Source organism: Phoca vitulina, unplaced genomic scaffold, assembly GCF_004348235.1.
Source record: "Phoca vitulina isolate PV1807 unplaced genomic scaffold, GSC_HSeal_1.0 scaffold2, whole genome shotgun sequence".
Taxonomy (NCBI): domain Eukaryota; kingdom Metazoa; phylum Chordata; class Mammalia; order Carnivora; family Phocidae; genus Phoca; species Phoca vitulina.
In genome coordinates this window covers 8,840,624-8,857,037 of record NW_022589705.1, presented here as the reverse complement: position 1 = coordinate 8,857,037, position 16,414 = coordinate 8,840,624, and the positions used below count along the sequence as shown (strand labels likewise).

The following is a 16,414-nucleotide window of genomic DNA, read 5'->3' as shown; positions in this document are numbered from 1 at the left end:
CAAGAGAGTAGTATGAAGTTTTAGGTTTTTTTCCCCTTCTAAAAATAAGTCTGCTAACTGTTAAAAATAAGGATAGGGGCGCCTGGGTGGCTCAGTCGTTAGGCGTCTGCCTTCAGCTCATATCATGATCCCAGGATCCTGGGATCGAGCCCTGCATCGGGCTCCCTGCTGGGCGGGAAGCCTGCTTCTCCCTCTCCCACTCCCCCTGCTTGTGTTCCCTTTCTCGCTGTGTCTCTGTCAAATAAATAAAATCTTTTTATTTTATTATTTTTTTTTTTTTAAGATTTTATTTATTTGCGAGAGAGAGAATGAGAGACAGAGCATGAGAGGGAGGAGGGTCAGAGGGAGAAGCAGACTCCCTGCTGAGCAGGGAGCCTGATGTGGGACTCGATCCCGGGACTCCAGGATCATGACCTGAGCTGCAGGCAGTCGCTTAACCAGCTGAGCCACCCAGGCGCCCAAATAAATAAAATCTTAAAAAAAAATTTATGAGGATATTTTTGATAGTCGTAGCTGACCATTGGAACTGGATCAGTCACCAGGTGTTACTCTCTTGTTTTGGCAGAATACGGATTTGTGCCTCTGTGAGCAAGCACATATGTCCCAGTTAACACTGAGTGCTTTTCAGTGAAAACAAACATGCATTGCTCAGTGCACATCTGGTTTTCAGTTCCTGGGCTCCAGATTATGTGAGGTATGGATCCGTAGTGACACCTAGTGGGTGATAAGGATATGAGCACCTGAATTTCATAGCCAGCTTCTAAGGCCTTTGAGCACCGTGGATTGGCCTTGATGTTCCACTTCTGTTACGGTTTTCATTGATTGGGAGGTGGTTGTGGGGAAATTAAAAGGATTCCCATTGTTGTTGGGAATATGTGTTGTTCACATTATGGTGGAATATGAAAATTCCTGTTCTCATTACCTAAATCAGATTAGATATCTTGAAGAAGATCTTGATCTTGAATAATGAAGATCTTGAAGAAGATATCTAATCCAGTACCCCCATTCTTAAGATGAAACACACTGAAACCAAGAGAAAAGTGCCTGATGGGAAGTCATGCAAGGAAGCGACAGGAGCTAAATATGAGCCTCCGTCACCTAATTCCAGAGCTTCCTGCTGTACCCTACACAGCATTTCATTTTGGGGTTTCTTTTTAGTTTCAGACCCTGGTTTAGATGGAGTAAAGATTCTGTATTCTCCGCAGAACCAGCACTGATAGGTAAAGGCATATCAGTGTTCTGTATTCTTTCAGTAATTCAGGGCTGGGGCTCAGAACAGAGCTGTTGACAAAGGCAACCCAGTGCTTGTGGACATCCCTGACTAAAGCATACAAGCGGGCAAGAACCATGATCTGTGTTGTAGAGGGGTTGCTTGCACTGAGGGTGGAGGGGGGGGAGGAAAGATGAGACCACTCCATCAGCACCCTCCGGAGATGCTGTGGCTTTTCTCTGGCAAGAGAGAAAGCCCCTCTGTGTTCAAACTATCCTTATTTTCTAGTGGATAGCCAGGAGAATTGGTATGAAAATAAACATTCGTAATCACTTTAGGGTTTGTGGCACAGAGTCTGTTTAATCCAGATCGGATACATCAGGTACAGCAGTGGCGCGTGACTCAGTACTGTAAGTGATAATACGTTTTAACATATGCACTACAGTTTCAAAAGAAGACGACAGGAAACTCAAGAGGTTTTTTTTTTTTTTTTTCCATAGAAAGTTTTCACGTTTATCTTCCTGCAGTTTTGTACAGTATTTCTTCTTTGCCATTGAGATGTTGGTAAGCAAAGCCCATTTATTATACGAAAATAGAAAAGAACACACTTGATGTTTTTCACGATAACATTAACGGAGGGGGGTGACCTCTAAGGAAAACATTACATTGGAATGTCTGATTATCAAAAATATACCATCCCTCCCACCTCCCAGGTTTGTAAAATAGTCTATTGGTCCAAGGAGCCCCCCAGGACTTGGGTCAGTGCCCTACACTGGTTTGGAGTGACATCATCCAGTGTAGTTAAGTAACCTGCTAAGATAAATGTCATTCCCACACTTGATGAGAAAAACAAAGAACATTCTGAATAGAAAACAAGACTCAGAAGGAACCCTTTAAAGCTGTTTCTTTTTCTGATAGCCACTTTCTCTTCATGATGCTGTTTGGGCTCCAAGGGTCATGGGTCATAAAAATGCTTTTCCTTCATCCAGTCATTTTAAAGCTTTGCAAATGATGTGATTTCATAAGGAAATCAGAAAGGGAAAATATAAGTCTTCCAGGTTCCCGTTTGTCATGGTTACCATGCCAACTAGTTTAGAAGGGAAACTAATATTGCCTTAGATTAACAGCATTGGGATCTTTCTGCCTTGTAGTGACCTGATGATGGAAGGGAGGGAGCCTGGACCACTGGAATTCATTAATAACCTCAGAATCTAGGTTTAGCTCCATTTCAACCACTACCTCTGCAAAGTTAAGAAGACAAGGAAAAAAAATCTAGGTACACGTTTCAATGTACACTTTTCCTGCCTATATTCTGAAGAATAAGTGATATGATCCTGAACTGCAGGAATCATAGTTTGAAAACTAGGTAAAGTCCTCAGCACGTCTACAGGGTGGTTCTCATTAATCATGGATCAGCATTAACTGTCCACTTTAATTTCTGTTCAAATTCTTTGTTTCTCTTAGTTTCACTTTTCTACTTGCTGACCTTAAACTCCTGTGTGATTGTAGATTAATGTGTTCAACTGTCACTGAGAATATCTGGTCTTTCAAGCAGGATTCTGCGCAGTTAGTCCTGAACTTGACACGTTAAGAGCATAGGGGATGAAGGCGAAATAGTACAGTTTGCTTCTGGAGGTCCTGGTTCAGGGTGGTTCTGATGGAATGCTTCCTCCCCCTAATCACCACCCTGGAAATCCAAGTATTAAAAATAGAAGCAAACCCCAGAGTAATGCAATATGATGTGGGAGAAAAATCTTAGGACAAGATGTCTAAGCCCTGGATGGCAATCAGTTCTGCCACTAACTTGCCTTATGAACTTGGATAAGTCACTCAGCTTCTTCCCGCTTGTTTTCCTTCTCTGTGGATCCAGGACTTAGTCACTTGACCTACTACCATCAGAGGTTGTAGTAAGGATCAAAAGACTCTAGAAGGTATGCTTTCAAATGTTATCAGCCCTCTCTTCAATGAGAAGAGGTAGCATTTGGCTGAATGAAAACTGTTCGCTTGTTCACCTTTTTTTTTCTTTTCTTTTTTTTGACAGAATTGATAGTCCATAGCTGGTTCTACCCAGGGCATGGTGGTTTCAAAAGGATGGTTTGTATTAGTACAGTCAAATTGTTCCCAAGGGCTGTGTCCAAGTCGTATTGACATTTACATAAGACTATGTCTCTAGTTACAGCATGTATTCTTTGATGGATCTTCTCCGAAGCGTCATTCCTTCAAGAGGTAACAAGTGTAGTGGAGAAAACATTAGACTAACAGCCAAGTGACTTGTGTTCTGGTCCTGGTTAGGACATTAATGACTGCATGATCTTGAGCAAGTCACTTCATTTCTCTGGGCCCCAGCCTTCTGTACTGTAAGGTATTCCTTAATCCCTTCTAGTTCTGATATATTCTTAATACTATGTTTTCTAAGTTTCCATTCATTTGAACGTAGCCTATAATAATAATTATTTTTTAACACTCTCTAATGCTGAGTGGCATCGAATGGGGTAAGTGGTTTTGGGAATCTTCTATTATACTGAAGTGGTTCAGGAACTATGAAAGCTCAAGAGTCATTTCCCCTGAAAGCCATTGCTTCCAGAAAGCCCTGATATCCTGGTTCTTCAGTCACTGGCCAATGAGTTAGATTTATTACACCGATTCAGCACACTTAGGCCTTTTAGTTGACTTACAGAAGTCTTCCAGCAATGTAGTCTTGCTGTATTCTGTTGTGTAGATACGCCATTTTCCTGGGTTGACATCTCTTGGACCAGAGGTGAGCTGGGTCTCTTATCCCTGGCTAAGTCTACACTGGGGGATGGAGATGGAAGGGGATAGTCTAAAGTCTTTTAGGAACCGGCATAATGTGGGATTTAGACATGAAATTGAAGGAACACAAAACAGTTCATTAGGGTCAAAAAATGAGAAATTATTTGAGACATGATTTTAAAAAATGTGTTCATTAATTTTTGCGGGAAGCGCTAAAAGGCTCCCTTGGTGCACTATCAAACAGATCCTGGGTTGGATATTGTCATTATTCTAATCCTGTGATGACCTGTTCTTAAACACGGGCACTTTCTATATGTATGTAACCATGTTCTTATTTTCCTTTTTATCCCTTACCCCACTCAGTTTTTATGATGTAAACTTAGATACTACAATATTCCTAACTTTGTTCCATTACCATTCTTTCAAAGGAAAAATTCCATTTCTAGTCCTGTGCCTGACCTCTACATGGAGTCCAGCCCAGGCTTTTGCCTTCCCTAATGGGATATGTGTATGAAGTGAGTGGATTCAAGTACTTATTCTCAGGTGTGTTTAGGTTGGTGGTGTTGTGTTTGTGTGTGTGTGTGGGGGGTGTACACATATATTCCTTCGTAGTTGTAAAGCTTTTCTGTCTACTTAGATTGCAGGCTCAGAAGGCCAAAACCACCCCATTCTCATGGGGTGATTTCCCCCTAATGAAGCCAGACCCAGAGAAAGGACTCAATCGGTGGTCAGCAAGGAGAGCAGCCTCCCCGTCCTCTGCCCGCCTGGCCACCTTCTGGTTAGAGGCCACCTCAGAATCCACTGACCTTCCCCTCACACAGGGTCACTAGAGCTGGGGCTTCATTAGGAGCTGGGGCCATAGGGAAGCCCACAGAAGGTATTTTGTAGGTTCCCGACTGGTGAAACTTGTCTAGATGGTTGTGGTGGGCAGAGAGGTCCTTGGCCTACAGTGAAACTGCTGATCACTAACCTGTAGAATGGATGAGGGGCTTCTGTATCTCAGAGCCCAGACTAGAGAGACCGCAACTGGGGAGGGTGGGCAGGGGCTTGTCACTAACCCTGAGGCCCACCTGCCTGCCTACAAGCAGAGAAAAATGGTAGGAGGCTTCCAGAAATGCTTTCCCAGTCCCCCCAGGGTGCAAACCACTTGAACAGGTTCTCCAAAAGGAACATCACTTCCTTTGCACGGAGGTGATCAGGCTTCACCCGCACTTCAGTTACCTTTGGGGACATCAGGCCTGAAGACCCTTCAGACCTCAAACATTTTTCAGGCCAGATAAGAATCATCTAGAATTGCTTACTTGCTTTCACACTTTGGAGCATCCTGCATGAAGCACACAGGCTTAATCATCTGCAGCCTCTGGATGGGAGTTAGCTCAGTCATAAGGTAAGTCGGAAACTTGCCTTTTCTGCAAGAAACTGCTTATAGGGCCTCTTGGCAGAATTCTGGACGGGCTTTATGGTGGGTCCTGAAAGAAGGGTACATAACGAGGTGCTCCAGCGGCCGACTACAGCTGTGAGCCCTGGGTTCTTCTGTTCTCTCTTCGCTAGCACACGCCTGACTCCGCTGTGCCTCCTAGGTCTCGGCTATTTTCTGTGTCAAGATCCCAGTGTGGAAAATCTGGTCATTCCCTTTTTTTCCCCCAGAAATGGAAACTGCAAAGACCACCACCGCAAGGGAAGCACTTTGTTCTATAAAGTGGACTTCCCTCATCCCTAAACTCTTCCGTTTTAGCTTTATTCTCTTCTCTTCCACAGCTGCACTCACACAACTATAACTCCCAGGCATGAGTCTGCAGGTGCTTGGAAGTGGAGAAGGCTTTACTAACATGTCTCAGGATCACCGGGGTCCATGTAGAGACAGATGGCTGGACACAGAGAAAAACAGCCAGGGGGGTGAAGCAGAGAGGTACAGAGACAAAGGACAGACGGAGGGAAAGTGTTGCTGTGTGGTCAGTTGGCAGCTCTGTGCAGGTCAGCTGGGCAGTGGGGGCCCAGGCTCAGTTGACCTCACCCACCTGGGGGAATGGAGAGAGAACTCAGCAGTAACTGACTTCTTAGCCTAAAAGCTTCTGCTATAAAAGGAGAAAGAAAAACAAAAACAAAAACAAAACAAAACCCTCACAAAATGCATTGTTTTGGTTCAAAGGTATTGGGTCCATGGAGAAAAATATTTCACAAAAATCCGTTGGTGTTTTGTTTTCCACCTTTTCCCATGAATAAATATTATCCATTAAGAGCCTTGAAAAAGGTGCTTAAATACACAGTGTTATATTTTCTTCCTGTTTTGCATGTGACAACTCGGCCTCTGTGCTGTTCTTGGTCTTGTATTTTCCTCACCCGGGTCTCCAGAGACAACTGCTATTGGGTCTGAGGCTCCCCCCTCCAGGCCCTGTCCTGGCACGCAGCCTCTACACCACCCACCCCCCCACCGCCATCCCATCTCCCACCCCCCTCCCTTCCTCTGGCCCCAGCGAGATGCCACGGCCACGGCCACGCCAGCAGCGGTGAACCTCAGGTGCCCTTTGCTGCCTCCTTTTCCTTCCAGGCACAAGTCTCAGTGCTAGGGGTGCAACGGGGCCGGCAGAAAGTGGGGAAGGGAGGGGAGAGAGTGGTGCCAATGGCCACCCACATGCCAGCCCCCTTCACTCCCACTCCCCGCACGGGCCCTCTGTCCAGTGGTTTTACAAGGCGGAGACCTTGACGACATTGCTGGCTATGGAAGGAATGTTCGTGTTGGGGCCGGGGCTGGCAGGGGGTGGCCGACTTTCCCCCTCTGGGGTTCGCGCTGGGGGGGTGGGGATGCTGATGATGGCTGTGGTGATCTGGGATGTTTTGCAGTTTGGTCTCAGTCCGTCATCTGCTTTCAAATTAAGGCTGGAGCGACTGAGATAAAAAAAGAGTGAGTTGGTGATGGTGCTTCTTGTTAGTGTCCCCGAGCCTCCCTGACCCCCCCACATGTCTAGCTCACGGTAACTAGGAGGAAGCTCCTGCATCCCTGTCTCTGCTTTTGGTAATCAGCCTGTCACTCTCCATTCTAATTATTATTTCTGACAATTGCGAAGTCCTGTATACTGGGCTTTGGAATTCAGAGTATGCGGTTTTTTTTCTCCCTGCCATAGATCGTTTACCTATCCTTTGTGGCATTTGAATTTTGTTTTCCCTGAGTCCCTTGCCACTCACTGGAGGTAGTGGAAAGTGGCCTAAGTATAAGCAGAGAAGGAAGGGAAAAGGTCAGTCTGTGGTTCAAAGTCACCTGGGATAAGCCATGTCTAACACAATTGTGAAAATTGTTTCCCTGGGAAAACGATCCATTCTTTGCACTAGGGGAGGTGTTTTCCTTTGTTTTTTTTTTTGTTTCCCAGTTACTGTTTCTGGTATCTAACCCCACGTTGGGCCTACACCTGCTATGGTACCCTCCCAAGCAAATGAAGGGCCTTTGGGTTAACTTGCAAAGATAAGGAAGGGGGAGGGGGCTCGTGCATTACATAAGGGGAAGGAGGGCTCACTTGGGGCTCTCCTAAGGCCGAGACTATTCGCTTCTGGGACCGGCAGGACTCGAGCCTTGGGGAGTGATGGGGCTGGAAGCCACCCACCTGGTAGTGAGGGAGGGCTGCTCACTGCCCTGGATGTGGATCGTGCTGAGCTCTTGCATGCTGCGCAGGCGAGTGGCCGGCAGGTTGGAGTTGGGCAGGTGCGTGGTCTTCTTACTACGACGGGAGCAGCAGGTGGTAGTGAGGCCCGGGTGACTGGACAGTGAGGGACTTCTTGTGGACGGGTAGTTCTGCATCGAGCTCTCCATGCAGTTCTGCTCAAACATCTGCTCATCTATGAACTCGTGGTTCTGTGGGAAGCAGAAGGAGAAGAGGTAGGAAAAGGAGATGGGGAAGGAGGGGGATGAGCCCCCGTGCGCCGTGTAGCTGCCTGTCTGTGTCTGGGCGTCGAGAGGAGGGATCCCAGAGGCCTGGAGCATGGAGAAGCATTCGGGAGGGGCGATGTCCCATGGGCATCAAATGCAGAAAGAAAAAGATTCCTATTGGCAGCCCTGGCCATCAGGTTGAAGGGTGGGGACTGCAGCCATTAAATCGTGATGGGACATACACCCCATCTACAGCTTTGAGCTGACGGGACACAGAGGACCTGGAGGGATTTAGTGGCATCCTCAGAGCTAGAAGCAGACTTGACTTACTTTGCAGGGTTTGCACAGGATCTCCTGGAGGTGGCAGGTAAGGAGTCACTGACCCTGGGGAGTGGGTACGCTAGGCAGTCTTGAATGCTGGGTTGGATTTAATGGGTAAGATCCTTATGAATCTTGGGTACGTGTGAGATATAAGCTTTTGAATGCACTGGATTATTCATGGAATTGGGAGAGCTTTGCTCTTGAAGGCCAATGGGGTCTGTCAGGGTTATGATTTCTTTAATTTTTTTGTTCCCCCCCTCCACCTGATTATGGGATGCAGATCCTTAATATATCTGGAGGCACAGGATTCCCTAAGTCAAATGTAAGCAGGGGAAGGAATGTTAACAGCCTCCTGGTGCTGAACCCGGGATAACCGAAAAAAAAAAAAATGGCTGTTTGGTCAAGGTGACTAAAAACCTATGGTATTAATGGTCTGGCCGAGGCCGCCACTCTGGAGAGAATAAGCGTGAGAAGAGCGTGCAGAGAGAGACCAGCCCTGGCAGCCAGTACCAGGAGTCCCTGCGGAGCTGGGGAAGGGGCCCAGGGACACTCACAGGGGACCAATATGGCTGCCATGTTCTGCCACCCTCTCTAAGCCCTTGGGGAGGTCAAAGGAGGGAAGCAGAAAAGCAGTCAGGTAGTTCAGCACAAACACCCCAAAGCCTGAGCTGCTGCTGGGAGTGGCAGTAGAGGTAGGAAAAGCCCCAGAAGAATTGATAGCACATGCAGAGAACCAGACCAGGGGGTAAAAAGAGGAGAATCCACAGACTCAGAATATTCAGAGAGAAACACATCAATTGAATTTTTAAAAAAGCGATACCTTGATGGTGGAGGTTCGTACAGATAACAGGGGATCATCCACAAGATAGGACAACCCCTACAGGACAACATGCCAACAGAAGATAAAAACACCATTGATTGTACATTCCAGCATTCCCAAGCTCAGTTCTGACATTCAGTCCCTCCATCCCAGCATTCCACCCGGGAGTCCAACATTCCACCCCTTGTTCCAACACGACCCTGTTCAAACCCCACATTCATTCCTTCCATCCCAACATTCTGCTTCTAGCCCAACATTCCTCCCCTGAAGTCCAGCATTCCATCTCTTTCACCCCAGCACCCCCGCCCCACAATCCGACATTCACTCCCGCAAATTCAGCATTCCATCCCTTCAATGCCAACATTCCAGCCCCTCAAACCCAAACATCTTTACCCATATCCTTTCAGTTGACACATTCCACCCAGCACATGCAACTTGGAAAGGGCAGTTGGGTCCGGGCCTATCCCGTTGGCAAGCTCTGAGTCTTTGAGAGAAGTTCTAGATATACATATACAGTTCTTAACAGTAAGACATATTTGATAAGTCCTGGAAACTAGGGTTCTCCGAGTACTTTCCCATTTGGGAAGCCCTCTTTGGGTTCAACTGCCATCCACAGTATCCACACTTGGCTCACAGTAGGAGTCATCTGACGTCTATTCCCCCTGCACCTAGAGGTCAGGATATGGGACATTCAGAAGTAGAAACTTCCTTCCCTAGGGTGCTGAGCCCTGACCCTGGGCTCTCTGGGGAGGGCGGGCCTAGAAAGAACAGGGAAGGGTTGCACTTTGTCTCTCTTGGGTTGTCCACCCTGACTTCTCCTCTTCCCTACTGTTCCTGGCACTTTTTGCCAAGGGTCCAGGGTTGGCCCCACTGCCCTTCCTTTCAGTCTGTTTGTGGGGCACAGGCAACATGCCACATTCCAGCTACAGCATCCTAAACCATGGCTCTATTTTAACAAGAAGTCTTGCAGAATCTGAACTCCCTGGGCGCTGCAGGGTGACTAAGAGGGAGCAGTACCCATACAATCCCTGGCTAGAGAAATATAGGCACTGCCTCCCTCATTCACTGTCCTCTAAGGAGCAGTGTAGGGAGCAAAAGGGACCTACACGTTGCATCAGCCTAGCCCCAGGGACAGGACAAAAACTGATGCCCTTCTCCACTGCCCTGTAGCAACCTAGGATAAATTCAGCCCGAGTTTTGAAGAGTGATGCCCATTCGGACTGAGAAACAGAGGCGGAGCCCTCAGCTCTCAGTAACCATGAAAACACGGCTCTAGGGGCCCTGTGGGGGTGTGCAGAAAAGCTGGGGGCAATGAGCTTCTCTGTTGCTGCAGGACGGAGCTGGCCTCCGACCCTGGAGACTGCGCCCCCCCCCCCTTGGGGTCTTCCTCCTGAGGACGGACAGAGACCTCGTGGCTACTCTTTGGATCTGAAGGGGACAGACTCGGACATCTGCAGCCTGGGCCCGGGGCGAGGATGCGGGCACAGAGCTCTCCCCTTGTGAGCTCCAGCCCTCAGAGAGGAGGGCGGGAGTCAGGGGTGAGAAGGGGCGCGGCGGGCTGGGACTCACAGTGGTTTTCTCTAGACAGTGCAGCAGATGGTGGTGCTGGCTCTCGGCGAGTGACGTGCTCTTGCCCACGTGCCCCTCCTCTGGGGTGCCCTAATCAGAAAAGAGGAGAGGCTGCGGATCACGCTGGTGGCTCCTCCCGTCTTCTCCATGTCCTTCGTTTCTCCACAGGAGGTGGGAGGGCCCCAGAAAAATCGGGATGAACCAAATTTCAGGGTCACCAGAGAACATGCTAGCTCTGGAGCTGGGGGCCCTGGGTCTACAGCTGGGTCCGGGGTAGCGGTGAGAATCCCATGGGAGAGGGTCCGCAGAGGGGTGCTCCCGGGAGAAGGTCTGGAAACATGTCCTTCTTAGGGTTCACACTGGGGCTTTGGGGGTGGTGGTGCCCCTGGAAAGAGAAAAGAAGCCCATCTCCCCTCCCTCTCCCCAGCCCAGGCCCTGCAGGCACCTACCATCAGCTCCATGGCCTCCGTGAGGAGTCCGTTGCGCTTGCTGTGCAGGTAGGCGTTGGAGCTGCCTGTCTTGGCCACACGGATCCTGGCAAGGCGGGCCTTCTGCGATTGGCAGAGAAAAAAAGAGTGAGCGAGCCTGAGAGACCAGACAGCGAGCCTGGCAAAGCCAGTGACAGCAGGCCGTCCCGGCGCGGCTGTGTTCCCAGGTGATGCCTGATGAAGGGGAGGAAGCGGCTTCTTCCCAGCCACTTACGGATCTCTGTCCGCAGACCCTGGCCCTGGGTCTGAGACACTGCGTACCCACTCGGTGCAGCCTGGTGCTGGTCAGAGTTCCCAGGGGTCTCTACTCACCTCTCCAGCCTTGGTGCAATCCCGGCAGCAGAAATACCACTCATCAAAGCCCTGCCTCCTCCCAAAAGCTTCATGACCTTTACCTACTCGGTCTCGCACTAGAGTATTTCTCATCTCTAACTGGATCGCCAGCTCTAGAAAGGAGCATGGGTTACCTCACCCAGCTGTAGACCCAGGGCCCCCAGCTCCTGAGCTAGCATGTTCTCTGGTGACCCTGAAATTTGGTTCATCCCAATTTTGCTGGGGCCCTCCCACCTCCCGTGGAGAAACGAAGGACATGGAGAAGACGGGATATCCCGACGCTCCTCGAGGGCCCGGGGCCCTTCCCTGTACCCAGCAGGTGCCCAAACATCAGTTAATTAGGAGAAAAGCAAGGAGTGTGCATCCTGTGCCCTTCAACATGTCTTCACTTCTTCCCTTCTTTCTATTTTGCCCTTAGCACTTATGACTAAGGGAGGATTCGGTGTCTGCATTTACCTTGCCACTGCCTCCCAGAATGTAAATTCCTTGCGGGCAGGAGTTTTCATTTTGTTCACGGATGTATCCCCATGGCCTGGTAATTTTTAAATCAATAAAAGTCTTTAAAATCGCAGGCCTGTTTTGGGGTGTGGATGCATGCATGGTGGGGCCAATACGTGTCCATGCTCGTCGGGGGTGAGAGCAGGTGCACGCGCGTGTGACGCGGTGGCCCACTGTGTGTGTGTGAGAGAGGGGAGGATGGAACACATTTTCACACACTGCTCTGGCTTTAACTAGGACAACTGGAACGCTCCCCGGCCCCAGCCTGGGAGGCCCCAGCAGGTCCCCTGCAGGGGGGCCGCCAGGTATCTCAAGGCAAGCGCGCATCTGTCCTGCTTGCAGAGGCAGGGGGAGGTGGGACCCACTGGGCACACCGGCTGCTCCTGTCTTTCCTAATAGCCATAATCAGCGGCACCGTGACACCAGCACAACCACGGAGGGAGGCCCAAGAGGAAAGGGGCTTCGGGAGAAGGGTTCCTGCTGGTTTACAGAAATGCAGCCAGAGTCTGGGCTCCTGCAGATCTATGTAGAAGCACCTCTAGGTCCACACCGCTGGAAGCAAAGGAGCCCACAGGGACTCACGGGCGATCCTGGGCCAGAGGAGCCCCTCCCTTGCCTTTGTCAAAGTCCGCTGTAACTTCGCCATGGACTCCGAGCAGGACAACAGGCTTTGGGAAACTGTGGCAATTTCCGTGTCTCCGTCTACCTCTCCCCGGCAAGGGGAAGTGTCCCTTCCGAGTGTCCTGCTGGACTGTCGCATGTGCTAAAAAGAGGCCAGGGAGTCGGCTTCAGGCTGTCAATGGAAGCACAAGGACACACTAGGTCTCTGGTTTCCTGTGGCCTGCATGTCCCCACGGGGACAGCTCGACTCCCTTTCCTGGCTTCTGAATACGGGGAAGAGGCCAGGGCTTGGGCCCGGCGGATCTGCCTGTGAGTCGGAGGGAGAGCGCTTCTCTAGATGGCGAGAGCGGAAAGGGGGATCCGGCCGGGAAAGGATGACAAGGAAAGCGAGGAAGCCCTGTCAGTCCTCTTCTCTCTGAGCCAAGAACTTTCATCCCAGGCCCAGGACCGCGCCAGCCCTACCCTCAGCGATACGTCTACATTCAAGCACGTTGCTCATCATTTGAGGATGCGGCTGTTATTGCCTTGGGTGAGGATTGGGTGTTGAGAGCTGCATATGGAAATCCAATTGTGTCAAGCTCATTATAGCCTTCTAAAATTTGCACCACTTAGAGCCAGACCTTTCTCGTATCTGGGGTCTGTCTTCATTACTTTCTAGAGATGAAAGATTCTCCTGTTCTCCTTTGTGGCACTTCTTTTAATCTTATCTTACCCTGGGCTCTATTAAAGCAACAGATTGTCATATCAAATGCACAACACTGTTTAATCATTTTCCACACAGGATAAAGAGGTTTGCAATATATTTACAGAACCATACCCGGCACATGAAATTTGGTGAGGATTTCTCGTTTGACTTTGAGCTCCTGAGAGCCAGAGTCTGGCTTACGCATATTTTTATCTTCGGCGTCTGACACAGGGCTGTGCACGGAGCAGGCGTTCAAGCCAGGCTGGTGAGGACCCAGGAAGGAGAACGGTCCTTCCCAGTCGGTCAGAAATCCATTAATAAGGCCCTGGTCATGAGCCCATCCCTGTGTGGCCTGGTCAGCCTCTCCCTCCTCCACTGGCCAGGAGCACAATGTGAGAGGTTAAAAGAGACTGTGGCCGTCATCTAGGCTATTTTGAAGACAAGAAAATGGAGGCTATGAGGGGAAGTAACTTCTCCAGGACAAAGCAGCAGGCTCGGGGTGCGGGGGAGGCTTCTGCTCAGGTCTCTCTACCTTCAGGCCAAATGCTGCCTCCATAACAGCCCTCTCCCTGAATTTCAACGCCTGCCAGGCAAGTTTCTAAACTGGATGAGCTAGGCCCGAGAAGTTGCAATTTCAGCAGGGATGGAGATTCCAGGGTTGGAGGAGAGGTCTGGAAGGAGGATGCTCCCACTCTCGGTACAATTCCAGGTGCTGTCTGGGTCACGAGTATTGACATGTCTTGCCCCGGAGAGTCAGGAGAAGGAAAAAGGGAGACATGGGAAAAGCCACAGGAGAACACGGCCAATTGCACTCTCGGGCGTTCATCCCAGAGAAATGAAAAGTTACGTTCACACAGAAACCTGTTCATGAATGTTCACAGCAGCTTTACTTGTAACAACCAAAAACGTGGTTCATATAGCCCGATGGCACAGGATACATCTATGCCATGGGATACTACCCAGCAAGAAAAAGGAATGGACTATTGATACTTATAAACCTGGATGCATCTCTAGGAATTATGTGAAATGGAAAAAAACAAAACAGAAAACAACCTCCAAAGGTTACCTACTGCACGAATCCATTTATGTAGCATTTTTGAAATGAAAACATTGAGTAAATGGAGGATAGGTAAATGGTTGCCGGGGTTAGGGATGGGGTAGAGGTAGGGTGGGAGGAATGCTTATGGTGCTGGAACGGTTCAGCACCTTGACCGAGGTGATGGAGGCATGAAGCTGCCTGGCATCAAACTTCACACACACTCACACACGCACACGCACACACTCCCACACATGAGTACACGTAATACTAGGGAAGTCTAGAATAGGATTCGTGGATTGTATCAACATCCATACCTGGGTGGTGATAATCTTATAACTTACATGTGAATCTATGCTTAGCTCAGTAAAAATCCAGATGTTCCCTTCTCTCTGTCCACTGCTAGACGTCCTTACTCGATCTTCAATTCACTTGGCTTCGAGAACCTAGCCTCTGAAGTCAAGAGTTGTGGAGTTCGTTTCAGTAACAACCCCAAGCAAACCAGTTGTGATGGGAAACGGTGACAACTTCTTAAGCCCTCCCTTTACAGCGGAGGCTGGGGGAGCTTTTTCCTTTAGAGCTGTCTAGCTCCTGAGTGTGTGGTCTGGGCTGAGAACTACCAGCTTCCCTGACCTCCTCCCTGTCCCATGTCTCCACCGCCACAAAGTCTCCTGTACCTGCCTTCCTTGCTTTGCGGCGACAGACTCAGTGCTAGAAGCAGGCAGTATTCTTGTATTCTTTTTTTTTTTTGCCTCTCGCAAGCAGCCCAAGGTGAAAGAGACAGAGCCAGCAACCTTGAGGGGAGACAGTATCCAGGCCAGGTGAAAACACTGTAAATATTTACTCTGACTTCAAAGGGAGAGGGGAGAGGGTGGGGAGAGGCAGAAGGGAGGGAGTGTGGGCTTTAGCAGCTAGAAGGAGGGGCGCACCAAGGCTGATTCCTTCTGCATTGTGATCACACAGGATGAGCTTTGTAAGGTCCTGGTGGAAATGATCACTGGTCTGTTCTTTGCAGGGGTAAAATGGCAGGGGATGTGATGCTCTGAGAGGTGGGTAAGGGTGTGGGCACACGGAGGGAAAGGTAGCTGCGGGAGCACTTTATAGCCCAGCCTGCCTGGGCACAGCGGTAGGCTAGTGTGTGAGCTGGGGATTCCTTTGACCCTACCCCGCTGGACCAGATACCTGTGTCAGCCCAGCCCCTGGGGGGTGGAGTTGCTCTAGGACCCCTGGTCCTTTCTTGAGGACAGCATAATGAATTTAGATATTGTCGAACATTTACCAGCTGACTCGAACAGGAGAAGGAGATAAGACTTCTATTTCTGGGTGGCTAGCAGGGGGTGGGCGTGGGGAGGCCTGGACCTTGGGTGAAGAGGTAGGAAATGGGTGCCGGAGCAGAGGGAGAGGACAGCACAGAGCCAGAAGATCGATCTAAGGCAGGCTGGCAACATTCAGAGCCAGGTCAAGATAAGTCAAAAGGTATCTCAGCCCGGGCTGGGGGCGTGACCGCGAGGGCACGCAAAAGGGGCTATGTTGGAAGTGGGAACCAACTGGCTTCATTATATAATTGCATAACATATATTATTAAGTATTATTGTACGTAAACTACCATACGTTTCAGAGCTAACGTTCCTGAACCTTGTGACTTCATTTCAGACAGCGTATATAGATGTGTTCTGAAATTCTGGATTCCTCTGATATGTCAAGGAAGACCTGCTACTTGGTGTTACCCCCGTAAATGGGAGGCCAGTAGCAGGGACCGTGGGGGGAGGAAACCACCAGCCACACACACACGGCCTGACACACCGCAGGTGCAGGAAATATTTGTGGAATGAATGAATGACAGAAAGAATAAAATGAGGACACGAAATCTCTGGCCCCCGTTAAGTGACTCTCTCAACGAGGTCCCGCGTCCACTGTACCCAGAAAGGCTCTGACCGAACCTCCTGGAGGTTGGGCGGCTGCTGAAGGGGCACCTATTTCAGCCCAGATCAGAAGAGAAATGGAAAACGGGCCCCGTAGTCCTCCCCTTTCCTGATAGGAAGCTGACAAAAGTCACGACCCAAGAACCTTCACTAGCCAGATGCCCTAAGAACGCACCAAAGCCTTCAGCCAGTCTTCCTTTGGCATGGGGGCATTTGACTGCCCTGCCTTCTTAAGCAGTGTATACTGGACATCACCGCAAACTGTTCTCAGGACCAGTGTCTACTCTCCTGGTCATCAACC

At 49.6% G+C, this 16,414-nt stretch overlaps 1 protein-coding gene across 4 annotated transcripts in view; it reads right to left on the bottom strand.

Annotated features, from left to right (window-relative positions):
• Positions 1 to 1,550: 1,550 nt before the first annotated feature.
• Positions 1,551 to 16,414, bottom strand: part of KCND3 (potassium voltage-gated channel subfamily D member 3) — a 214,430-nt gene continuing 199,566 nt past the window's right edge. For 3 of the 4 annotated variants that reach the window (XM_032421517.1, XM_032421500.1, XM_032421510.1), the window contains exons 4-8: positions 10,980 to 11,081; positions 10,531 to 10,620; positions 8,962 to 9,018; positions 7,558 to 7,805; positions 1,551 to 6,847 (exon numbers count right to left, since the gene is read on the bottom strand). In XM_032421517.1, the coding sequence (XP_032277408.1) occupies positions 6,646 to 6,847; positions 7,558 to 7,805; positions 8,962 to 9,018; positions 10,531 to 10,620; positions 10,980 to 11,081 (699 nt within the window). In that variant the 3' untranslated portion in view covers positions 1,551 to 6,645. The remainder of the gene's footprint in view (positions 6,848 to 7,557; positions 7,806 to 8,961; positions 9,019 to 10,530; positions 10,621 to 10,979; positions 11,082 to 16,414) is intronic. The other variant, XM_032421526.1, reaches the window with a different exon arrangement.